This window comes from Palaemon carinicauda, chromosome 19 (assembly GCF_036898095.1).
Source record: "Palaemon carinicauda isolate YSFRI2023 chromosome 19, ASM3689809v2, whole genome shotgun sequence".
NCBI lineage: Eukaryota > Metazoa > Arthropoda > Malacostraca > Decapoda > Palaemonidae > Palaemon > Palaemon carinicauda.
This window is the reverse complement of record NC_090743.1, coordinates 123,424,476-123,447,408: the sequence shown is the minus strand read 5'-3', so window position 1 is coordinate 123,447,408 and position 22,933 is coordinate 123,424,476. Positions and strand designations below refer to the sequence as shown.

The following is a 22,933-nucleotide window of genomic DNA, read 5'->3' as shown; positions in this document are numbered from 1 at the left end:
TTTCAGACGGGATGTTAACATTGGAAGGTCTTGGCACTCGTCCCCTAGAGGACTTTGAATTCTTTCCTCCTGGTCTCGCATTTCCATTTCATGGTTATGCCAGGCTTACCGAGGAAGCTCTGGTTCGGCTGGATAAGGTCCCCAAAGAGACTGTCATTTTCCCAAAGGAACAAGCCCAATCTGTTTGGGCTAGGTTTCTGAATGATATTGGTTGCACCAATACCATGTTGACGCCTCATAAAAGTTCGTTCACAATGTTCTTAATGGACAAGAATACCGTGACTCCATGCGTCAATAAGGTTGCAGAACTGGCTTTTCAATATGCTCTGGAGGAGAAGCCCTTGCCTCCCATCCGAGAGGTAGACCCGATCTCCCTCCTTCTTCCTTCAGGTAATGAGTGTTGGGACAATGTCCATACCACCTTTACTTCTGGCAAGCTAACAGCCGACTGTGCGTCGGTAATGTTTAGCGAACGGCTTCCCCGTCTCCCGGAATCCCTTATTAAACAGGAGTATGATTCCCGCCTACGTGTTGGTCGAACTTTGAACTTGGCCACGTCTACGGAGTCGATAGCCTTAACTTATGATACTGAGAGTATCTTTAAGTCTCTCAATAAGGCTACTTTGCAGTCGTTATATTTCGATCTATATGACTTTGCTATTGCCAAACGTAGGTGCCGCAAACACGTCCTGGCTGAGGCGACTATTAGGCACGAGCCTAATAAACTTATCCGGTCCTCTTGCTGGGGTTCAAATCTTTTCCCTGAGGATCTTGTGGAGGAAGTCTTGGCAGAGGCTACTAGGGTTAATCAGAGCCTTAAAACCCGTTGGGGTTTGACTCCTAAGCGGAAATATGATCCCGCAAATTACCAAGCCCGGGGTAGGAAGAAGCTCCGCCCGTATACCTCCACCCAGTTCCGGCAACAGCAGAGTAGTTCGTCTATTTTCCGTCAGCCTCTTCCTCCATCTCCTGCTGCTCCTGCACAGCCTTCCACCTCTCGGGCTCCTTCATCGGACGACTATGTCACCGTTCTGCTCCCTAAGAGCCAGCTTCCCGGTGCCTCCACCACCTCTCCAGCCTTTAACCAGTCTTATGAGGCTCAAGGCTCTTCCCAGAGTTATAACAGAGGTAGAGGCTACCATCGTGGTTCAAACCAGAACAGAGGTAGAGGTAGATTCTTTCGCAAGGGAAAGAACTTCCGAGGCGGACATGGAGGCAACTCCTCAAACCAATACTGAGGTGCAGCGGGTAGGGGGGAGGCTTTATGCCTTCCGCAACAAATGGAGGTTCAGTCCCTGGGCTTTCAGTATCATCTCCAAGGGACTGGGGTGGAGTTGGATTCAAGGACCTCCACCTCCGAACAGATTTCATCAACATTCCACTCCGGACCTAGTCGAATTTGTCCAGGACCTGTTACAAAAGAACGCCATACAAGAAACGAAACACCTGAAGTTTCAGGGTCGGCTGTTCAGTGTCCCGAAGAAGGATTCGGACAAGAGAAGAGTGATTCTAGACCTATCCCTTCTCAACTTGTCCATTCAATGCGACAAGTTTCGAATGCTTACCGTCTCGCAGGTGCGGACCTTACTTCCCCGTGGGGCCGTCACCACCTCTATCGATCTTACAGACGCCTATTATCACGTCCCGATAGCGAGACACTTCCGTCCGTATCTAGGCTTCCGCCTAGGAAACAAAAATTACTCCTTCAAGGTGATGCCCTTTGGGCTCAACATCGCCCCAAGGATCTTCACAAAGTTAGCAGAAGTTGCTGTTCAGGAACTCAGAAATCAAGGGATTCAAGTAGTAGCCTATCTGGACGACTGGCTCATTTGGTCAGACACCTCCCAAAATTGCCTAAAAGCCACTCACAGAGTCATCCAATACCTTCAATCTCTAGGCTTCCAGATCAACTTCAAGAAGTCCCGTCTTCTTCCGAAATCAAAGTTCCAATGGCTCGGCCTGCAATGGGATCTTATATCTCATACTCTGTGTCTTCCCAAACCCAAGAGGTTAGAGATTGCAATGAACACCAAACGCTTTCTCAAAGACAAAGTAAGTTCCAGACGACTCCAAGAGAGGATCCTAGGGTCCCTTCAATTTGCTTCAGTGACGGATCTACTTCTGAAGGCAAAATTGAAAGATATCAATCGTGTCTGGCGTTCGAGGGCGAACCGGAAGCTCCGGGACAGGAAAGTCCGCCTTCCTCCCATTCTCCGGGAAAGACTTCTACCTTGGACAAGGGCCAACAATCTGTCAAAGTCAGTTCCCCTTCGATTTCCGCCTCCGAAGTTAATCATTCACACGGACGCATCCCTATCAGGTTGGGGAGGCTATTCTCAGCTCAGGAAAGTTCAAGGTCTTTGGTCTCCCTTATTCCGCCAATTTCACATCAATGTGCTGGAGGCCATGGCAGTTCTTCTAACCCTGAAACGTCTCGCTCCACCCAAGAGACAACACCTTCGTCTGGTTCTCGACAGCGAAGTGGTGGTCTGCTGCCTCAACAGAGGCGGATCAAAATCAGGGCCTCTGAACCATGTTCTAGTAGCCATATTCTCCCTAGCAGCCTCGAACCGTTGGCATCTTTCAGCTGTCCATCTGGCGGGAGTCCGGAACGTAGTGGCAGACGCCTTGTCCCGGACCTCCCCTCTAGAATCGGAATGGTCACTCGATCTAAAGTCATTCCGGTGGATTCTCTCTCGGGTTCCGGGTCTCCAAGTGGATCTCTTCGCCACGGAGTCCAACCACAAGTTGAGAGTATATGTGGCTCCCAATCTAGACCCTCAGGCCTACGCCACAGACGCTATGTCACAGAATTGGGACATCTGGGAAAGGATTTATCTCTTTCCCCCGGTGAATCTTTTACTGAAAGTCCTAGACAAGCTGAGATCCTTCAAGGGACGAGTAGCCTTGGTCGCACCCAACTGGCCCAAGAGCAATTGGTATCCTCTCCTGCGAGAGTTGAGACTACATCCTCACCCGATACCCAATCCGGTTCTGTCTCAGATAGTACAAACATGCGTTGTGTACGCTTTCTCAAACATTCAGAGCGCCCTAACTTTAGGGACTTCATGAAGTTTGCGGCCATGCATGGTGCCAATATCGATCCTAAAAACACCCTGTTCCTAGAATCAGATAAACGGGATTCCACCATCCGCCAATATGATTCTGCGGTTAAAAAGTTGGCTAAATTTTTGATAGACTCAGACGTACACTGTATGAACTTGAACCTTACAGTCACTTTCTTTAGAACTTTATTAGAATCAGGTCTGGCAGCCAATACTATCACCACTATTAAATCTGCCTTGAAAAAGATATTCCTAGTGGGTTTTAACATAGACTTAACCGACTCTGTGTTAGCTTCAATTCCGAAAGCCTGTGCCAGACTGAAACCGGTTACTCGTCCTACCCCGGTTACCTGGTTCCTTAATGATGTACTCAAATTGGCTTCTGATACCATTAACAGTTCTTGTGATTACATTCCCCTTCTCAGGAAAACACTTTTCCTGGTGAGTTTGGCTTCCGGGGCAAGAATTTCTGAACTGGCAGCTTTGTCAAGAGACCCGGGTCATATTGAGTTCCTTCCTTCGGGAGAGGTCCTTCTTTCACCTAACAAATTCTTTTTAGCTAAGAACGAAGACCCTCAGAACAGATGGTCCTCCTGGAAAATTGTTCCCCTCACGCAAGATCCGTCTCTGTGCCCTGTTACTACTCTTAGGTCTTATTTATCCCAGACCTCCTCTAACTCCTCGGGGCCTCTATTCGTTAGAGAACAAGGCGGTACCATTACCATTAAAGGGATCAGGCAACAAATTTTGTATTTTATTAAACAAGCTAGCCCTGACTCTTTTCCTCTTGCACATGATATCAGAGCGGTTGCTACTTCGGTGAACTTTTTTCACCACATGAATTTTACGGATCTTTCCAGGTATACAGGGTGGAAGTCATCCTCAGTGTTCAAGAAACACTACCTTAAACATTTGGAAGCCCTTAAATTTCCTACAGTAGCTGCAGGGAGCGTAGTTACCCCCAGGTAACTCATATGTTAATTCCTTGTTATTTTATCTCTCCCCCTTACCTGCCTCATTTATACCCTATTTGTATTCGTTGGTTTCGCACCTGATTACTATTATTATATTTGTAAATTTTTGACTCCTGAGTATCTGTATATATCATCACTCACGGCATTATTATACCTTACCTTTTTTGGTCAATTGTTCTACCAAGTGGATTTATGTTCTTTTTAAGATACCCTTATAGCTGTTTTTGGCACTCATCTCTGATTAAAGCAACTTGTATTTCCCTTATGTTTATGTTTTTCCTTTATTTTGCAAGTTTGGTGACATTTCTCTTGTATATATTCACTGGCCGGCACAGGTTCAAGCCCAGAAAAGGGATTTTGACGTAGGAAAAATCTATTTCTGGGCGAGGGACCTGTGCCGCCCAGTGAACCCTCCCAGCTCCTCTCCCTTGGAGTCCCCAAACTTTGGGTGCTAAGGAGTTGGGTTCTGAGCGGATGCAGAGTTGCTGGTGCCGAGTGAGGTTGAACGGCTCTCCTCTATTGGGGTCTTTGTCGTGGATGAATCTAAATAGTGCGGGACCTCTGGATTATACGCCCAATTTTATACCGACACCAATAGGTGAGCGAGCTAGTTAACCTAGCACTCCTTTACATTTTTTCTCTGGTATATTTAGCAGTAAATTACCTAAGAATAAGTGCTAACAGGAGCTTATTCACTGGGCGGCACAGGTCCCTCGCCCAGAAATAGATTTTTCCTACGTCAAAATCCCTTATTTAGAAACACAATCTTAAGCAACAAGTTATAACCTGAAGGTGTGGTATGAGACACTAGACTGTGAGGCGAGTCTGGTGTGTAAAAGGGATTTTGACGAAGGAAAAATCTATTTCTGGGCGAGGAACCTGTGTCGCCCAGTGAAATGCTCCTTATAGCACCATTTCTAAGGAATAAATATTGCTAAATATACCATAGAAAAAAGGATGCATGGAATGCCAGGAATAAACCCAGCTCACTCACTCTGAGCGTTGGTATAGTAACTGGGGCGTGATAGAACCACGACCATAGGTCCCTCACCAGTTTCCTACCTCTTTCCTTCATGACCCACCTCTATCAAAGTGTGGGAGTCAGCAGTGTGAGCATCAGGGGAGGTTCATAGAAATAATTGAAATTTCAATAATCAAATTTATTTCCATACTCACCTGAGGTTCATATACTGCACATGCCTTCCCTACTCCCCACTGACTAATGATGTCAAGAGGATAGGATATTAGCTTTGACTTCAAGACTGAGGATGACAGGTGCATTTTGCCTCCACCGTGGGTGGCTGGGAGCTACCAGGTGTCACCTTGGTGGGCAGGGGCCTTGAAGTCAAGAAAATGGGTTGTGTTGGTGTAAATCAAAATGTTGAGAACAAAGCCATATGAACATCAGGTGAGTGTAGAAATAATAGATTAAAAGATATTTTTTTACCTTCAAATCTCTCTACCTGTTTTAACTTTAGGTATGAATTTAGTTTAATTACACATTAAAATGAGAATATATAAAAAGGTTAAAGGCCTAAACAGAAATTTAATTACAATATAAGAGAATCATAATTCTATAAAAGTATAAAAACCTTTTATAGAATTTTTTATTTTATATAGCCTGTATGTTTAAGTTCAATTCTATCTTTGTGTTTAACTTCAACGCAAATATAACATATGGAATATAGGCACACTAAATTTAGCTTTACATTGTATTGAAAGTTGATGGTATTGTACTTAACTGAAAGTTGTGCTTAATTTAGATCAACAAGTGAATGCCAAACAGACTGCCAATGTTTAAGACTGGAGCGTTTCTGTAAATCACTTTTTTTCTTAAATTCATCACAATTCACACTTGGAGTAATTTAGAGTTTCATGATAAAAGTTCAAGGTAAATATAAGAGTTAAAAATACTGTGCATTATACCGTACATAGGAGATAAATCAAATATTTTCCTAAAGCAACATATCCATCATTGCAAATCCCTCATTAGAATACCATCTCCTGTTGTACCCATAGTAACTGAATTATAGATGTATTGGTTTTGGTTGTATCTAAAGTGAATTAGGCCATACTTTGTCGTTAAGATAATTATAGGCCTCACACTGCAGATTTCTTCTTCAATGAGATCCAGTGCTGAAGTTTTCAAAATCTTCTTGACAGAACAATTACCAGTTTTTTACGATCTGAAAAGGTCTAAATTTTATCTCCATGATCAGTAGAAAATAAATTCTACAGTCATCATGGTAATGAGTCCTATAATTTTTCAACATGAATTATCAATGTACAGTATATCATGATAAATGTTTTGCACTTGGCCTAAATGTTCATTTATGATTAAAATCCATCTTAAGTGAAATTCCTCAAACCCATGGGCCCCCCCTTTGTAATACGGACCCTTCCCTTGACAGTTTTGTCAATTCATTTTGATGTTGAAAAATTCCTGCCTGACAGAATTAGATACCCTTTGTACCATTAGTTATCATCAGCACTACATATCTCATTCCTTTCTCCCTATTCAATATGTATTCTCCAAATGGTTTCTTTTTAATTGACGTTTTAGGACAGAGGAGGATAACTTAAACAGCCATTTTACTTGTGATTTCTATTTACTATGTTTACTTGATTGTAATTTTACCAAGTGGAATATGATTATTCAGTGTACAGTATATCAGAATTTGTTATTTTTGTTAGTGGCTTTTTTAGCCTGTAATTATTTGGTTTCTTTAACATACATTGTATTACAAAACGAGTTTATAAATTTCCAAGTTTCCGTGTAAAAACCCTGGTCATTGAATAAGTTTATCTAGTATTTACTAAGTACTACAGTATAGATATAATTCACATAGATATACAAAATTTAAATGCAATTATATTTATATACAAAATTTAAATGCAATTATATTTATGATACTAATTGATCCTATTCTGACTTGAATTACATTAAGACAACTTGACCCTTTACAGTATGCAAGGAAGGCATAAAAGGATAACATCTGTCTAACCTTCTATTCCGACTATACCACTCCAGGTACTGGAGGAAAGAAGAACCGTCAGAAGGAGAGGCGGCTCATGAAAGGGTTCAACCTCGGTGTCAACTCCCTGGCACCGCAATTCAATGCGACTGTCCTTCCTGCCACAACAGAGGTAAGGATAATGGGCAGATGGCACCAATAAAATTAGGCTTTCTAAAGATTGAAAGAAGGTTTATGACATAGTGATCTTTTATGTTATAAAAAGGCTCAAAAGCATCAGCTAAAGATAATAGAGAAATATTTTTACTATTGATTTATTATCAATATAGTATAGCTCCCCTGTTAACAACTACTAAATCATTCCAAACACAATTTCCTTTCAGAATAACCACCTCACATATTAAGATTGTAAGTAATTCTGAATTTCCCAATCTAAAATCAACTTGGTTCCCATATTCAGTGTTTTCTATTCTTCCCATCAAAACCGTCGATATACTTCCCCAAGCATATATATATTTATAAATAAATATATTTATTGTTGGTCCCCCAATTTGCAGCTATGGTGCTGAAATGTTTGTGTAAAGTGTCCACTGTCTTCAGTTTGGGCAGGTGGGCCTTAATATTGTTGTCCTGTTACACTCATGTAGTTAAAAATCATTTGCTGCTGCTGTTGCTGCTACCTTACCAGTTGTACCATCTTCCCTGTCTTCCACTCCATAACCACCCCCCTACTGCAGCAGATATCTAACTTCCCAATGTTACTTCAATCTCTTCCCAGAAAAGAATCATACTGACAATTTTGTATTCCCTTAATGTGAAATAAACTTGAAGTGATGGAAATAATCATATTTTACTCTCTTTGACAGAGCAAAATTTGGTCATGAGAAATTCATATGTAACAAAAAGAAATGGGAGACTTCTCCCTCCACCTCAGCAGTGATAGTTGCATAATGGCTTACAGATAAATATCCCTTTTCGTGGTTTCTACAGGTTGCTGAGGCTGCAGTAAAGAGGTCACCTCAAAACAAACTAGCACGTTTGGCCAGGTTGGCAGAAGCAAGACTTGGACGACCTACCAACAAGAAACGTTGGGGTACACTCGTCGAGGCAGCAAAGACTGCCAATGTAAAAAAATTATTATCCAGGTCTCATTCAGATGAATCCCTCTCCTCTGACCCTGGCAATGAAATCACTGGGGACTCAGAAGATGCCCATGGTGGGTGTGGTACTCCAACTCCTTTGCAGAATCTTCCTCCCAGTATACTTAGAAATCCAGACGGGTCATCTGAAGGAAGCCGAAGGGAACGTGGTAACCTGGAGGTCAGTGGGACAATGCATTTAGATGCAGCAGCCCTGGTCAGCCAGCAGGAATCAGTCAAAAGACCTCCCAAGAATTCTGTTAGCTTTGATCAGTCTGCTGTTGGCGGTGTCAGCAGCAGTAGTCCCTCTCACTCATCTGCTGAAACTGAGCCTCCACCTCCATATTCCCCTTGGCCGCGTCCTCCAACGTCCACCACAGCCACCGCTGTTACAGAACCTACTACGACGACTGCTACATCGCCATCGTCAGGGGGAAGTGGGTCTTTACCTCCAATGGCAATTAGTGAGTCTTCAGAGCCTCTGGTGGACAGTGGAAGGCCAGCAAATGGTTTAGTTCAAGCACCTCGTCTGCCTGGCATCCAGCCGGTCAACCGACATATGACGGCTGGTTGGCTTTGATTGTTACTACTTAACACATACCATCGCCTTCGTATAAAAGCAAGTCTCATAGCACTTTTTCCCATATAATAGTCGCTCCATAGTAATTTTTTTTTTAATTTAATGCTGCTTTCTCATTATTTTGTGAATACAGTAATCAGTAAAAGTAAAGATATTACAGTATCTTCTTGAATGATAGAGCAGATTAGATGTTAACATTTCAATGAGATTATCTCTGATAAACAAGCTGTGTCTACTTAACATACACATCTTGAATGGGAAATCATATTACAATGACATTTCAATTGGGTTTGAGGTGAGAATTTGCTCAAAGATATACATAAAACAAAAGAAACTTAAAAAATTAATCTTCCACTACTACACTGTAGGCTATATAAGGTATCATATGTAATGGAATGATTCTGATATTAATTGTGGATAACACCATTTGAAATTTGTTTTTGTATTACAAGAAACTTACGATAGATCTCTGTTAAATTCATATTATGAAATAGAAGGACAATATACTATCTTTAAGGAAATCAGATTAATATTTCTCTCTCTCTCTCTCTCTCTCTCTCTCTCTCTCTCTCTCTCTCTCTCTCTCTCTCTCTCTCTCTCTCTCTCTTGTACATGAGTTTTGTTAATGCAAAATTCTCTGTAGAAGTAAATTAGGTTGAAAAGGTAATATAGTTTTTCCTGAAGTTATACTGAACACCAAAATGCAAAACGGCTATTTACCTATACAATAAGAAAATAATCCTTTAGAATACAATATAGTATATATTCCTTTGCATGTGTAATAGGCATCACAACTTCAAAACTGACTAAGTATTTTGTGGATGTAATTTAAAGATAATATCAATAGCTGCAATGCTTGGAAATGAAGTTTTGTGGTGCACAACACTAATCAGTACCTTGTCTGTGCTTTGTTGTATGAGCACAGTGCATATTGGTTCAGCAATACTAACCCATTCACATAGGTTTTTACCTCTTATGAGTCCTGCTTGAATCTTTGCTTGTGGAATTCAAGAAGATATTGTAAATGGAGACTATTATGCTAGTTCCTATTTTTTTACATTAGAGTAGCATTTTTTATCTACTACCTGTATTTGTGTACAAACTTGTCTGATATAAATTGCATGAATTTCCTTAGCAAGAACTACCCAAGAATGGATGTTTCACTTAGAGGGATTTGAAATACTCTCTCTCTCTCTCTCTCTCTCTCTCTCTCTCTCTCTCTCTCTCTCTCTCTCTCTCTCTCTCTCTCTCTCTCTCTCTCTCTCTCTCTCTCTCTCTCTCTTTCACACAAATTGCATGAAAATTCTTAGAAAGAGCTACCCAAGATGGATGTTTCCTTTTGAGAGATTTGAAATTCTCTCTCTCTCTCTCTCTCTCTCTCTCTCTCTCTCTCTCTCTCTCTCTCTCTCTCTCTCTCTCTCTCTCTCTCTCATTCATATATATATCCTTAGGTGATCTATACTGATTATCATTTGCATTGTTTTATTGATTCAGTACCTAGCATTTTTAAGATTGATAAATTCCTATTTATTTCACCTTTTATAAAACTGATTTTGTACTGTGTTTTGCTTGCGGGCTGTAGTTTTCTTGTTTGCTCTTGTGACATTCTTGTTCATAGTGATATCAACTTTATTATTATTATTAAATCAAATTTTATTTATATTTCTTACAGCCAAGTAAAGTAGTTCCCCTGAAGTTTTTTCTTTGAAATTCGGGAAAATAGATTTTGGAGCCAATACTATGTTATGAATATGTTGCGAGATTATGCTCTAAATATCTTGTTGAAAGGTACATCTTACTTAAACTCCAAAGGCTGAACTAAAAAGCTGGTCAGGGCACAGATATTCATGTTGATGTTGCCAAGTATAACTTAGGTTTAATGTTTACTCCTGTATTTGATAGGTGTTATTTGGATTAGATGTTTATAAGCCTTCAAAAAGTAGGAATGTATGTTCTTAATTACTAAAGTATCTGTCTGGTATAAATTTTACAATTCGGCTCTTAAGATTTTTTCTGGATTTTCTACGTGTTCATGGATAAACTTGAAGATTTATAGTAGTAGGTTGGCCAAAGCACCGGCCACCTGTTGAGATACTACCGCTAGAGAGTTATTGGGTCCTTTGACTAGCTAGACAGTACTAGATTGGATCCCTCTCTCTGGTTACGGCTTATTTCATCTTTGCTGACACACACACTGAATAGTCTGGCTTATTCTTTACACATTCTCCTCTTTCCTCATACACTTGACAACACTGAAATTACAAAGCAATTCTTCTTCTCTCAAGAGGTTAACTACTGCACTGTAATTGTTCAGTGGCTACTTTCCTCTTGGTAAGGGTAGAAGAGAGACTCTAGCTATGGAAAGCAGCTCTTCTAGGAGGACACTCCAAAATCTAACCAATGTTCTCTAGCCTCTCTCCCATGGTCTTCCACTGTCTTAGGTTAGAGATCTCTTGCTTGAGGGTACACTCGAGCACAATATTCTATCTTGTTTCTCTTCCTCTCATTATTTTGAAGTTTTTATCCTCTTTATTTCAAGTTTTTATAGCTTATATATGAAAGATTTATTTGAAAGTTATTATTGTTCTTAAACTTCTATTGTAGTTTTTCCTTATTCCCTTTCCTCACTGGGCTATTTTCCCTTTTGGAGCCCTTGGCCTTACAGCATCCCACTTTTCCAACTAGGGTTGTGACTTAGCAAGTTTTAATAATAATAATAATAAGGAAAATAATAATAATGATAATAATACTGTAATAATAATAATAATACTCTAATAATAATAATAATAATAATAATAATAATAATAATAATAATAATAATAATAATAATAATAATAATAATAACAAATTAAAGTAATTGGAATAATCTTCATCATAGATATAGATGAAATCTTCCAAAAACGTAATTGTTAAGTTTACTTTTTGGCGGGTAAGAGCAGCTTTGTGCTTTGAAAACATCTGATAGATTTCGTTAAATCTGCAGGATGATTAGATTTCCATTGAATGCAGTATTTATATCATGTATAATACATTGTATTGTATTTCCTTCTTTCCTTTGTTAACAATGGTATTTTAATTTTCAGATTCAAGTTTTTAATGCACCAACTCGACTCTTCATCAGTTTCATCTGTATATGGATTCAAATATCACCTCTGCACCCATAATATTAGTGATATGGTATGTGACTATGACTCTTTAAAGCTAGGTCAGTAGAGCCCGTTTTTCCATACTGTTTGTATTATTAAAATAAATAGGAAAATGGACCCTATACTGACTTAGTATAAAGATCACCGTCTCATTTCAGATCCTTATATTTTCTCATCCAATTTGTAAATACGAGAGTGCTAAGGGAACTAATGGAAGCATTCCCACTTGTTTGTAAAATAATGAGATTTTTAACAAACAGATTTGACCAAAAAGGTACATTTCTATACTGTTGTGATAGAACCCAATATTAATAATGTCTATCCCTCCCTCATTGTAATTTGAGTCTTAGGATACCATTTTTAGGATGAAGAAGAATGGTTTTATATACACAGTACTTATATATATGAAGTTGTTGTTGACCTTGAACATTTTAATCATTTTGTGAAGGAAACCATTTCTTGTTTGGGATACTTTGTAGGTTTCTAAAGTCCTGACTTTGATTATGGTTCCTGAGGTTACTAAAGTTGACCTAAAGCACGCATTGGTTTTGACCCACTGCTTTAGAATAAGTGACAGTTATCTAAACAAGTGCTTGTGGGAGCTGAATGACCCAGTCAGCCCTGAATTCTACAAAACTGCTCAAGATCGCACACATATACTCTTAAGTGGCATATAAGTATGTACAGAAGGGCCTCTTCTCAGTTAAGTGCTTATAAGACCTTTGTCGTTCTTTGAAGTTAATTGATGGTAATACTAAATGTATCGAGGAATACGGATTATCTGTTAATGCGGATTAACCGTAAACACGGGTTGAACTTTAGAAAACGATTAAATTTTGATGCTTTTATATAGGACTTAGATTCAGTTTCATACATAGTAGGTGAGTTGGAAAAGTGCACAAAATATGCTTTGGCTTCTAATATTCACCATTTTCTGTATCCTGGTCCTTAAGTGCAGTTGGTGCTAAATATTCTTTGTAAGTTGTTCGTCGCCAAAAGAAGTAAATGAAGATATTTTGACTTCATTTGTTTTAGTGGTGGTAGTAGAACTGTTGCAGTCTACGTAAATTCATTGGATGGAATGGTTGCATTTTATTGCCGTGATGTAGGCTACATCATAAAAAATTTTGTACATAATTAAAAGTGTTTTTTTTTTCATAAATTGTTTCACCAACTACTAATTTGATGTTATACTTGAGACTTGCTGTAAGGTAACATCATTGTTTTTTGCAGTACGATACTCATTCTTATCAACCAAATCAGATTTTGAATATATATATATATATATATATATATATATATATATATATATATATATATATATATATATATATATATACATATATATATATATATATATATATATATATATATATATATATATATATATATATTATATATATATATATATGATATATATAATTATATATTTGTGTGTATTTATTTGATTATTTATATCTAAATACTATATTCTGTGTATATATATATATATATATATATATATATATATATATATATATATATATATATATATATATATATATATATATATATATAATGATGCATAAAACCTCTTAATTTTTGTATTATATTGATTTTTCAGTCATTCATTTCTATTGAAGAGGGCTTCGAACATTCCTATTGGGGAGACAGGGGAGTCCCTCGCCCTCTTCGAAGAGTGTCAGTTTGTTTGATAAGTGAGAGAGAAATAATTCTCATACATCTGTCACATCAGTATTATTGTTACGGATCATCACAAGACTTCCATCTGTTGTATTAACTTTCACGTATTGTAAGTTTTCTTAAGCCGTTTTTACATTGATGAGGAGTCCGTGCATGGGAAATTATATGAAAATATATTAAAGATTTTGTACAATTACAAAATTGTTTTTTGTGGCTAGTTTGAGGTTCAGTTGTCACATTAATGGAGAGAAAAGTGTCTGGATGATTTTTCCATGTCTCATGAAAATTTATACCCTGTATTGGAAATTTCATTCAAAGAAACTGAAATCTTTTTAGTTAAATGCAAAGAACTGAAGAAAATATAGGAAATTTCTTTACTGTAACTTGTTTTTATATTTTCCATTGTTTTTGAATGAAAAGGAATTACTATATATTGCTTAGGCAGCATAGAGGAAGCTTTAGATTTCTTGTTTATGTATTGGGGAGAGGGATTCGCTATGATAGTTATGATTTCAGCAATTTCTAATTTCTTGGCAAATTTGATAGAAGATATAAGTGAATTCTTTGTTTTTGATCATTTGATGCTGTAATTTTGTTAGCCAAAGAAATTATCATGAAATATGGAGAATATTATAATCATAAATTTTAGGATGCAAAGGTCCCAATTGAACTTCCGTAGTATTTTCCTGACTTGAGTCAATAAAAACTATTGTATTGTAGGATTTTATTGCTGAACTTTATACAAACAGATGAAAAAAATAATAAAATAGCCTTATTATTGTTAAAATGGTTCAAATTCCTCTGGTCCTCCTACTGAACTCTGGTCTTTATGAACAGTATGTACATAATGCATGAACAGTGTTGTAAATAATTGGTTTTCGTATCTCTTTTAGCAACGAACACTTCGTCATGTATTAAAGGCAGAAGCTGCAGTGGTTTCAGGCTTCTGCGTGAACCTAGTTTCAATCCTTCTATAGTATTAAAAATGTAATTTCTGTTGCTTATACCCAGATATATATATAATGCATATATATATTATATATATATACATGAAATAAATATTGCCTTTTTTGTACCCAAGTATTGGTCCTGATAGGGTTATTGTTTATCAGTAAATGAAATAAAGGTGGATGATTCATGTTATATTCATTGTATGGATGGGGTGGTAAACGCACTTAAACGTATATATTCCTTTGGACTTTTGACATCTTACAGTTTGTTCTTTTGGCTTTTGTAAGTTATTTAAAATGCTGTTGCATGCTTTAGCAGAATTTACCAGATTTAGTCTTGATTTTGTCTCATTTAGTACAATTATATTTAAAATGTATTTGCAGATATTGGTCAGCTAAAGAAAATCATTTAAAATATCTATGTATAAAACACCTTTAGTAGTATTTCTGTTCCTTGTAATGTGATATGTATAAAAAGAAATTACATTTCGTACAAGTGAAATATATAAGATACACTACTATATTTATGCAACAGGTTGACAAACACACTTTCTATGAACTACTGTACAAATCCTTACTGGCTGAGAAAACGAATCACAAAATAGATTGAAATGAAAAATTAGATATTAGTACAGTAATGCTACATTTTATCATTTGAAATTTACAAAAGAATGTACAAATATTAATCACTGTGGAGCAATTGAAGAGCCATATTTTATGATATACTGTAATTCCATGCTACTATACGAATATTGAAGGTTGAGTCTTTGGTCAAGTTATATTAACTTTTTTGTATAACTAGTACAATTTTAAAGAAATGTCACTTGTGGTTTGACTATTTTTTTGTTTATTTGATAACAGTCTTTGATGGCAATCAGCCTATGCCATTAATCTTCGTTGTAATAGTTTTGGCCTCATTTATTATGAATGTTGTCTGCATTCTCAGCCAAAGTTGTGAAAATATACTTTTATCTGCATTATTTCTATGTCATTTTTTGTTTTATAGTTCACCATCCATAAATGTCTCGAAAATGGCACATTATGAGATTTTAAATTAATTTCTTATGTTTTGCCGATATGGAAAAGTAAAATGCATATGATACCCCGTGTTCTAACAGCCATTTTCTTTCTTTCTCACAATCCAGGTTAAATTCTAAACTCATTTAAAACCAAAATATATAACAGAAGTTTGTGTGAAAATTTGGAATTTCTACATATCTTTGAACTAAACAGATGCTCAAATAAATCCACCCATAGTTGATACCACAGCTTATTTGGTGATTCATGCCGTGAAAGACTCATAATTGCTCAGTTTCCAGTTTACATACAGATGAAGAAATGCATATTCTGTATAGTATAAGTGTCAGGAGATGAATTTTATTAAAGTAAGTTATTGATCAATTTTTAATCAAGGAAATTTTTTGCTCCTCCAGTCCCGTATTTTTCAATTCAAATACAGTACTAAACTATTTGTTTATCATTAAGAGAGTCTTGTGCTTTCTTGTCATTTTATTTAGCTAATTTTTTTTTATCAAGAGTAATCTAGTCAAGTAATTTTATTATCTATGTCAATACATGTAGAGTTTCATTTTACATTTATTTCTTCATGTCCAGGGAATCTAGTTATTCTTGGAATAAACTGGTGTATAGTCCAAGGACAACATTGTGTTTAGTGTGAATGCATCCATGTATGTTCATGAGTAAGTCTGTGTGGATGTGAATGGATGTTTGTGATAAAGAAATGTGTTTTTGTTGGAGTTTTATGGATTATTGTTGCTATAGATTACCAGTAGATTGTATACGACCAGACACGGACAAATTAATAAATGGAAGGACAGGAAAAAAGATATGTATTAATATCCTACCAAAATTTTGGGTTAGAGGTGGCTTATTGGAGGCTGATATTTTCTTTGTATTTTCTATAGATTTTTCAGTGCTATATTTTCATCATGAAGGAATGCATTGATATGTGAGTAATACATAGTACTGTGCTGAGTTGGCCTTTTTTTATAAGAATACTAATTTATTTCTTTTCTTTTTGTTGAATTAGGTTCTTCGTTAAAGACCTCCAGTTCATCTTCTAGAAAAGCTAATCCTGTGTAAATAGTTGAACAATAGAGGTATGAAGGTACATATGAGTTGGTCTTTTGATAAAATGCCTCAAGATCTTGAATGTGAAAGAGATGGAAAGTAGTTCCTGGAAAGTGATTATGGAGGTAGGTGAACAAAAATCACAGTCATTCATAGCTTGTAGAAAAGCTTCTGTAAGTGCAATCCTCACAGGATTTTGAGCTAGAGGGACCATCCATTGTTGAATCATTTGATAGATATACTGGAGAGATTAAAAGGAACTGTCAAATCGAAAGTGTATAAGCCTTAGACCATCTGTGGTAAAATGAGACTACGAAAGCAACAGTAGTGCCTATCAGCCATTATCATATTAGTGTATGAAACTTTAGTAAAGGAAGAGATAGGACCAGTTGTTATATAAAGGAAATGGAGATTGGATTGTAATGTAGAAATCAAGACAGGAACATAACTTAAATCTGTCATGTTAGTACAGTACTAGAAATGGAGTTGCAGAAATTGATTTTAAAAAGGCCAGGATTGATAAGTGTCAGTTTGGCTTCATACCAGAGATATAAACAACAGAAAAAATAATATAGTAAATAGTAATAGTGGAGTATCATGCAGAGGAAGATATACCATGTATTTGTGGATCTTTCGGGGACGATTGACTTACGTTCTGAAACAAATACAGTAACTGTAAAACCCAGGTTCTGAGACCAATTTTTATGAAACCAAATAATTAAATTAAATACTTTGAAGAAATTACAAAAGAAGTAGGTACCAGAAACTCATTATGTCAGGAGTGGGGGAAGGCGGGCACGTCTGTCGCGGCGTTTTGCGGTTGTTCTGGATCTCCACACTCTGTTTATGTCCTTGAGTTTGGAACGTAGGACGATGTCTGTCACGGAGGCGAACTGCAAGGAACCTAGGATCCTCTCTTGGTTCCTTCTGGAGGTCAACTTCTCCCTGAGAAATTGCCTCATCTTCCTCGCAATCTCTTTCCTTTTGGCTTTGGGGAGGCACAGCGTATGGGAGCATAGGTCCCATTGTAGACCCAGCCATTGAAACTTGGTCTCCGGGACCAGGCGGGATTTTCCGAAGTTGACTTTGAATCCCAGTTGACGAAGGAAGGTGAGGACTTTGTTCGTTGCTACGCGGCAATTCTGGGCATATCACACTGAATAATATAAACCAAAACGGACAAGGCTCCCTCCAAAATCTCAAAACTCATAGCTCTGGTACTTAACTTAGATGTAGTGACAGTGGAGTCGGACATCTTGAGGTAAATCCAGAGAAAAACAGTGAAATGTACACACAACACAAAGTATTGTCATCAAACTGCGTGCTAAAAAAGGAGTGACGTCACTGGCATGGGTTGGTTAGTAGTAGTACGAGGTTGAACGGCGCCTCGCTGTTCGGGGATTTTGACAGGAGACATCTAAATGGTGCGAGGCCTCTGGTTGTGATTTATCGCGCCCCAGTATTATATCAACACCTTATACAGGTGAGCGAGCTGGGTTCAACCTGGCATTCCCATGCAATTTTTTCTCTGGTAATATATAGCAGTTATATACCTTAGAAATGGTGCTAAAGGAGCATTTCACTGGGCGACACGGGTCTCTCGCCCAGAAATAGATTTTTCCTTCGTCAAAATCCCTTTAATATTACTCTTTTATATTATTAGAAATAGAAATGATGTAATAGCTAGTGTATCAAAAGAATTTGAAGATAATCTTTAATCATGGATCATCGCTGAGGTCTTCGTTTTTTATCATGGTAATGTCAGATGCTACAAAGTAGTGAAGAAAATGGGCTATTAAGAACTGTTTACTGCAGATGACTCATATTAACAGCAAAAAATGATGGAGAGGAGGTGCAAATATTTAGACTGGAATTGGAGAGAACGGTGGGCATTTGTATGAACATCAGGGCAGTATAGAAATAACAAGTTTTGTTATTGAAATTCCATTTATACCTATGAATATCTCTTGGTGTTCATGTTGCTGACATCAACACTAATGTACAGTAGGTGGGACACCAGTGGAGGAAAGAGATAGAAAAAGTAGTTCCATCTAAGTACCAAATATATTCAATTCTAGACTCACCTGTGTAGAGAATTGGTAACAGAACTTTCACAAAATACATTTGTACAGTAATACAATACTCCAGATTGTTTTCAAAGAACCCTGTAGAAATACATGGTGAAAGATTGATAATAATTTGAACGCTGGTCGTTCTACTTATGATGTGGGAACGTTGCCACTAAGCTCTAAGTCCCTTCTAAATGAAAACTTACTCTGAATTTTATGTATGTAAATCCAAAACCAAGAACTTGTAATTTGTAAAAACAAAACAAAAGGGAAGGCTATAAACTAATGGGTTCAAAATGTTATTAGATTACAACGCCAGCTGTCCCCTAAGGACCTACAGCCCATCGATCTTCATAAGCAAGCTATGATTATTTTATGTGGACAGACTCCCTCAAGTTAGATATAGCATGGATGAATTTGGGTGACTCAACTTTGAAATTGGTTTCCAGAGCAGATTGGTTTTGAACGGTTACCTTCTCGGAATCTCTGACAGGGCCAGAGGTGTGCGATATTCCATTCCCTTTGTGGCCAGAATGGGTCAGCCTACAGTTTGTAGAAATCTTGGACATGTTTAACACCTGTCAAATCATGGCAAATGGTAGAAATACATTAAGGTCCAGATGTGACCAGCCATGTAATAGGACATCTACCTTCCCTGCTCAGGGATCCAGGACAGGTAAACAAAATGTCTATCTTTTTGTTTAGTAACGTTACAAACATGTCTACGTTCTGTCGACTCCACCACTTCCAAATTTATAGATCAATTGATGGATGAAGAGACCACTCATTTAGAAGAACCTGGCAACTGATTAGTCTTATACAAGTCAGAATGTCTGAGAAATAGGTCTTAGTACTAAGCGAGAGCCAGAATTACTACCCTTTTTATGTAATTGAGGTAGCAATTTATCAATTTTATTTACGAAAGATGAAAACTTGAGGTATAACTAGTCTTGGAAGCTGCTGTCTCTGAAGATCTGGAAGAATAAGAAACATCAGAACTTACCCCAGCAACTTATTTGGGTATTTTTAAGTAACGAAACAGATACTACATTCTAGTTCTTCCTATCCATTTATTTCATCCTGATCTTCCTGTTCTGATGGAAGAAACAACACACTGATAACTGGTTTACCTGTTTGATTAAGTTTCAGCACGGAAGTTTTGGCACGTTTGTAAAACAAGGAACTTATGAAACACTAGGTCACTTGGTCTTCCCTTGATTTCCCTCTGAACTATTGTTAAGTTTCCTTTTACGTTTGGAACTTTTCACATGGAAGGCATCTGTAGAAACATACTTTTTGAACAGAGAGCCTTTCATATTTTTCACACCATTATTCAAATCTGTCATCCTCATGAGGCAGAAAGAGAGAGAGGATTGTAATCAACCAAAAACAATTCTCTTGAACAATCTACGCAGTATTTGGTAAGAAAAAAAATTATAGGAAGGCATACTATATTTAAATGTCTAAGAACACTAAAGTTTAAACAATCTGGAAGAGGGGTAGTTGGTTGGACCTTTGAGAAACAAAAACAGAAGAGGCAAGGAGACTGGCTCACCACACATTTGCTTTATCTTTATGCCATTTGCAGCTATAAATTGTATTGTATTATTATACTAGAGACATGAGCCAGTTAGAAGAAAAGAAAATGATGAAATTCATAAATTTTATTTCTAAATGTCGATTAAAAATTATCCTCGAAAATGAAGCAATATAAACATCATGGGATGTTTATAGTAATGAACATGGTCACTGACAAAGAAAATGGGGGATATTTGGAAAATATGCAACTTTTGAATGTTAAGGTTAATGGCTGTGGTGCAGATAGAATACATTACAAATAAAACATTTGTTGAGAGATGGAGAATCTAAATACAGGAAAAATAACCGAGCTCAAGGGCATAGGATGAGAAATGTAAGTATTGTTACCAAGACCTGTAAGAAAACTATGGCAATCATGGAAAAGGCAAATAGGTGAAGACTTGGACCTAGTAGTAGTTTAAACAGAAGAGAGTAGACAGAACTCGCTCCTTATGTCTAATTCCATAAAGAGAAAAGCAGATATAAGTTATCTCCTTGTGTGGAGTTATCTTGGATCAGACCTGTCAAGGCGGAGTGTAATGAAGAGCAGAATAGAAGTTATCTTTGCGAGACAGTGATCAAGTTAGTCTAGTTGATCATGTAAGGACTGATACGACAATGACTGTGAAATATGTTTTTCAGAAATAAACCACTGATGTGGGATCTAAGCAAAGGTTCCTTACTCTGCTTATGTCCAAGTTATTGAACACTGCGTGAATCAAATTTTTCCCAGCTGCACCCACTTTGTAACATGCTCCTTTATCAATGTTTTGTTTCCCTCTCTTCCAGTTTAACCTTCACTTCTTGGTGTATCTATGGGGCTTTCCCACACTAGCTCTTTTTAACTGCTTTGCCTCCCCTGTTCCAGTGTCATGTGGCCCAAATTCTTGGATCATTAAATTTTTTAAAGAATTATCTATAATGTAAAACTTGAATTTTACAAAGAATAAATCTTCAAACTGCCGTATGAGAGTCAAGTGTCGTAAACCAGTGGTATAGTTGAACTATCTTCTGATGGTAATAATGATAATGGAAAATTATTATACAGTGATATGCACTTAAAGCTCTAATTCATTTATTTACATCCAGAAGTTTGATGGAGACAGTCAATACAAGTGGAGACATTTCTCCTAATTGCACCTCGGCACAGACTGTCCGCCCTCACAGCCCTAGTGACCCAAAGTCCATATAGGGTACCTATCCATCTTTACAAGGAAGAAATGTAATGAAGTTGTAGGTAATTATCCGTACAAGGTTTTTCCAAGAAGAAAACTTTATATGGATGATGAGATATCAGTTGAAGAAGTGACTAAAAGAATTCGAAGATTAGTATGTTTTGGATCCATTTTGTAATTCACTACAATTCTTATTTAAAGATTAGCAAAAATTTTTTTTTTATTCAAGACCTGAGTTGCAGGCATGGTAGTAACACTGAGTTTTGACAGTGATATAGTATGAGACATATAATCATGATTATGAAGGTTAGATTCTGCCCTGATTGGGCCAGTAGTACAGTTGATGTACCTGCAAGGTTTATTGGCCCCTTCAGGAAAGTTTTGGTAGATATTCTGATTCCTTGGTGGTACTGAGATCTATTTCAAATATACAAAGAATGTGTAAACGGACATTCTTTGTACAAAAATTTCGTCGATGAAAAATATGGGAAAGTCAAATTCTTATTTCGTTATTGGGTAAGTCTCTCTCTCTCTCTCTCTCTCTCTCTCTCTCTCTCTCTCTCTCTCTCTCTCTCTCTCTCTCTCTCTCTCTCTCTCTCTCTCTTATCCTTCAGAGAGATTAAATGGTTCTGGTGTTTAGAGAAGTAGCTCATTCAACTTTTAATAAATCTTTCATGCAAAAGTTCTACGAACACAATCAAATGAGGATAAAATAGGGGAAAAGGTGTTCTATCATAAATGAAAGCTTGGTTTTTTTTTTAATAAACTGCAAAGAGTAGAGAGTTGTCATATCAATTAATATTATCACTAGGCTAGTGAGAAAAGGAAATTGGGAAATAGGTAGTAGGTTGGCCAGGGCACCAACCACCCGGTGAGATACTACTGCTAGAGAGTTGTGGGGTACTTTGATTGGCCAGACAGTACTACATTGGATCCTTTTTGGTTACGGTTCACTTTCCCTTTGCCTACACACACCGAATAGTCTGGCGTATTCTTTACATATTCTCCTCTGTCCTCATACAACTGACAACACCAAACAATTCTTCTTTACCCAAGGGGTTACTGCACAGTAATTTTCAGTGACCACTCTCCTCTTGGTAAGGGTAGAAGAGACTCTTTAGCTATGGTAAGCAGCTCTTCTAGGAGAAGGACACTCCAAAATCAAACTATTGTTCTCTAGTCTTGGGTAGTGACATAGGCTCTGTACCATGGTCTTTCACAGTCTTGGGTTAGAGTTCTCTTGCTTGAGGGTGCACTCGGGCACACTTTTCTATCTTATTTCCCTTCCCCTTGTTTTGTGAAAACTTTTATAGTTTATATAGGAGATATTTATTTTAATGTTACTGTTCTTAAGATATTTTATTTTTCCTTGTTTCCTTTCCTCACTGGTCTATTTTCCTTGTTGGAACCCTGGGCATATAGCATCCTGCTTTTCCAATTAGGGTTGTGGCTTAGTAATAATAATAATAATAATAATAATAATAATAATAATGATTAAAGGACAAAAT

The 22,933-nt window shown here is 37.2% G+C and overlaps 1 protein-coding gene across 1 annotated transcript in view; it reads left to right on the top strand.

Moving 5' to 3' along the window:
- The window catches only part of Trpgamma (Transient receptor potential cation channel gamma), a 205,181-nt gene extending 192,043 nt beyond the window's left edge, over window positions 1–13,138 (top strand). Inside the window, exons 17-19 of the mRNA XM_068394321.1 lie at window positions 7,071–7,186; window positions 8,005–8,772; window positions 11,817–13,138. Of these exons, the coding sequence (XP_068250422.1) occupies window positions 7,071–7,186; window positions 8,005–8,733 (845 nt within the window). The 3' untranslated portion in view covers window positions 8,734–8,772; window positions 11,817–13,138. The remainder of the gene's footprint in view (window positions 1–7,070; window positions 7,187–8,004; window positions 8,773–11,816) is intronic.
- The last annotated feature ends 9,795 nt before the right edge of the window (window positions 13,139–22,933 follow it).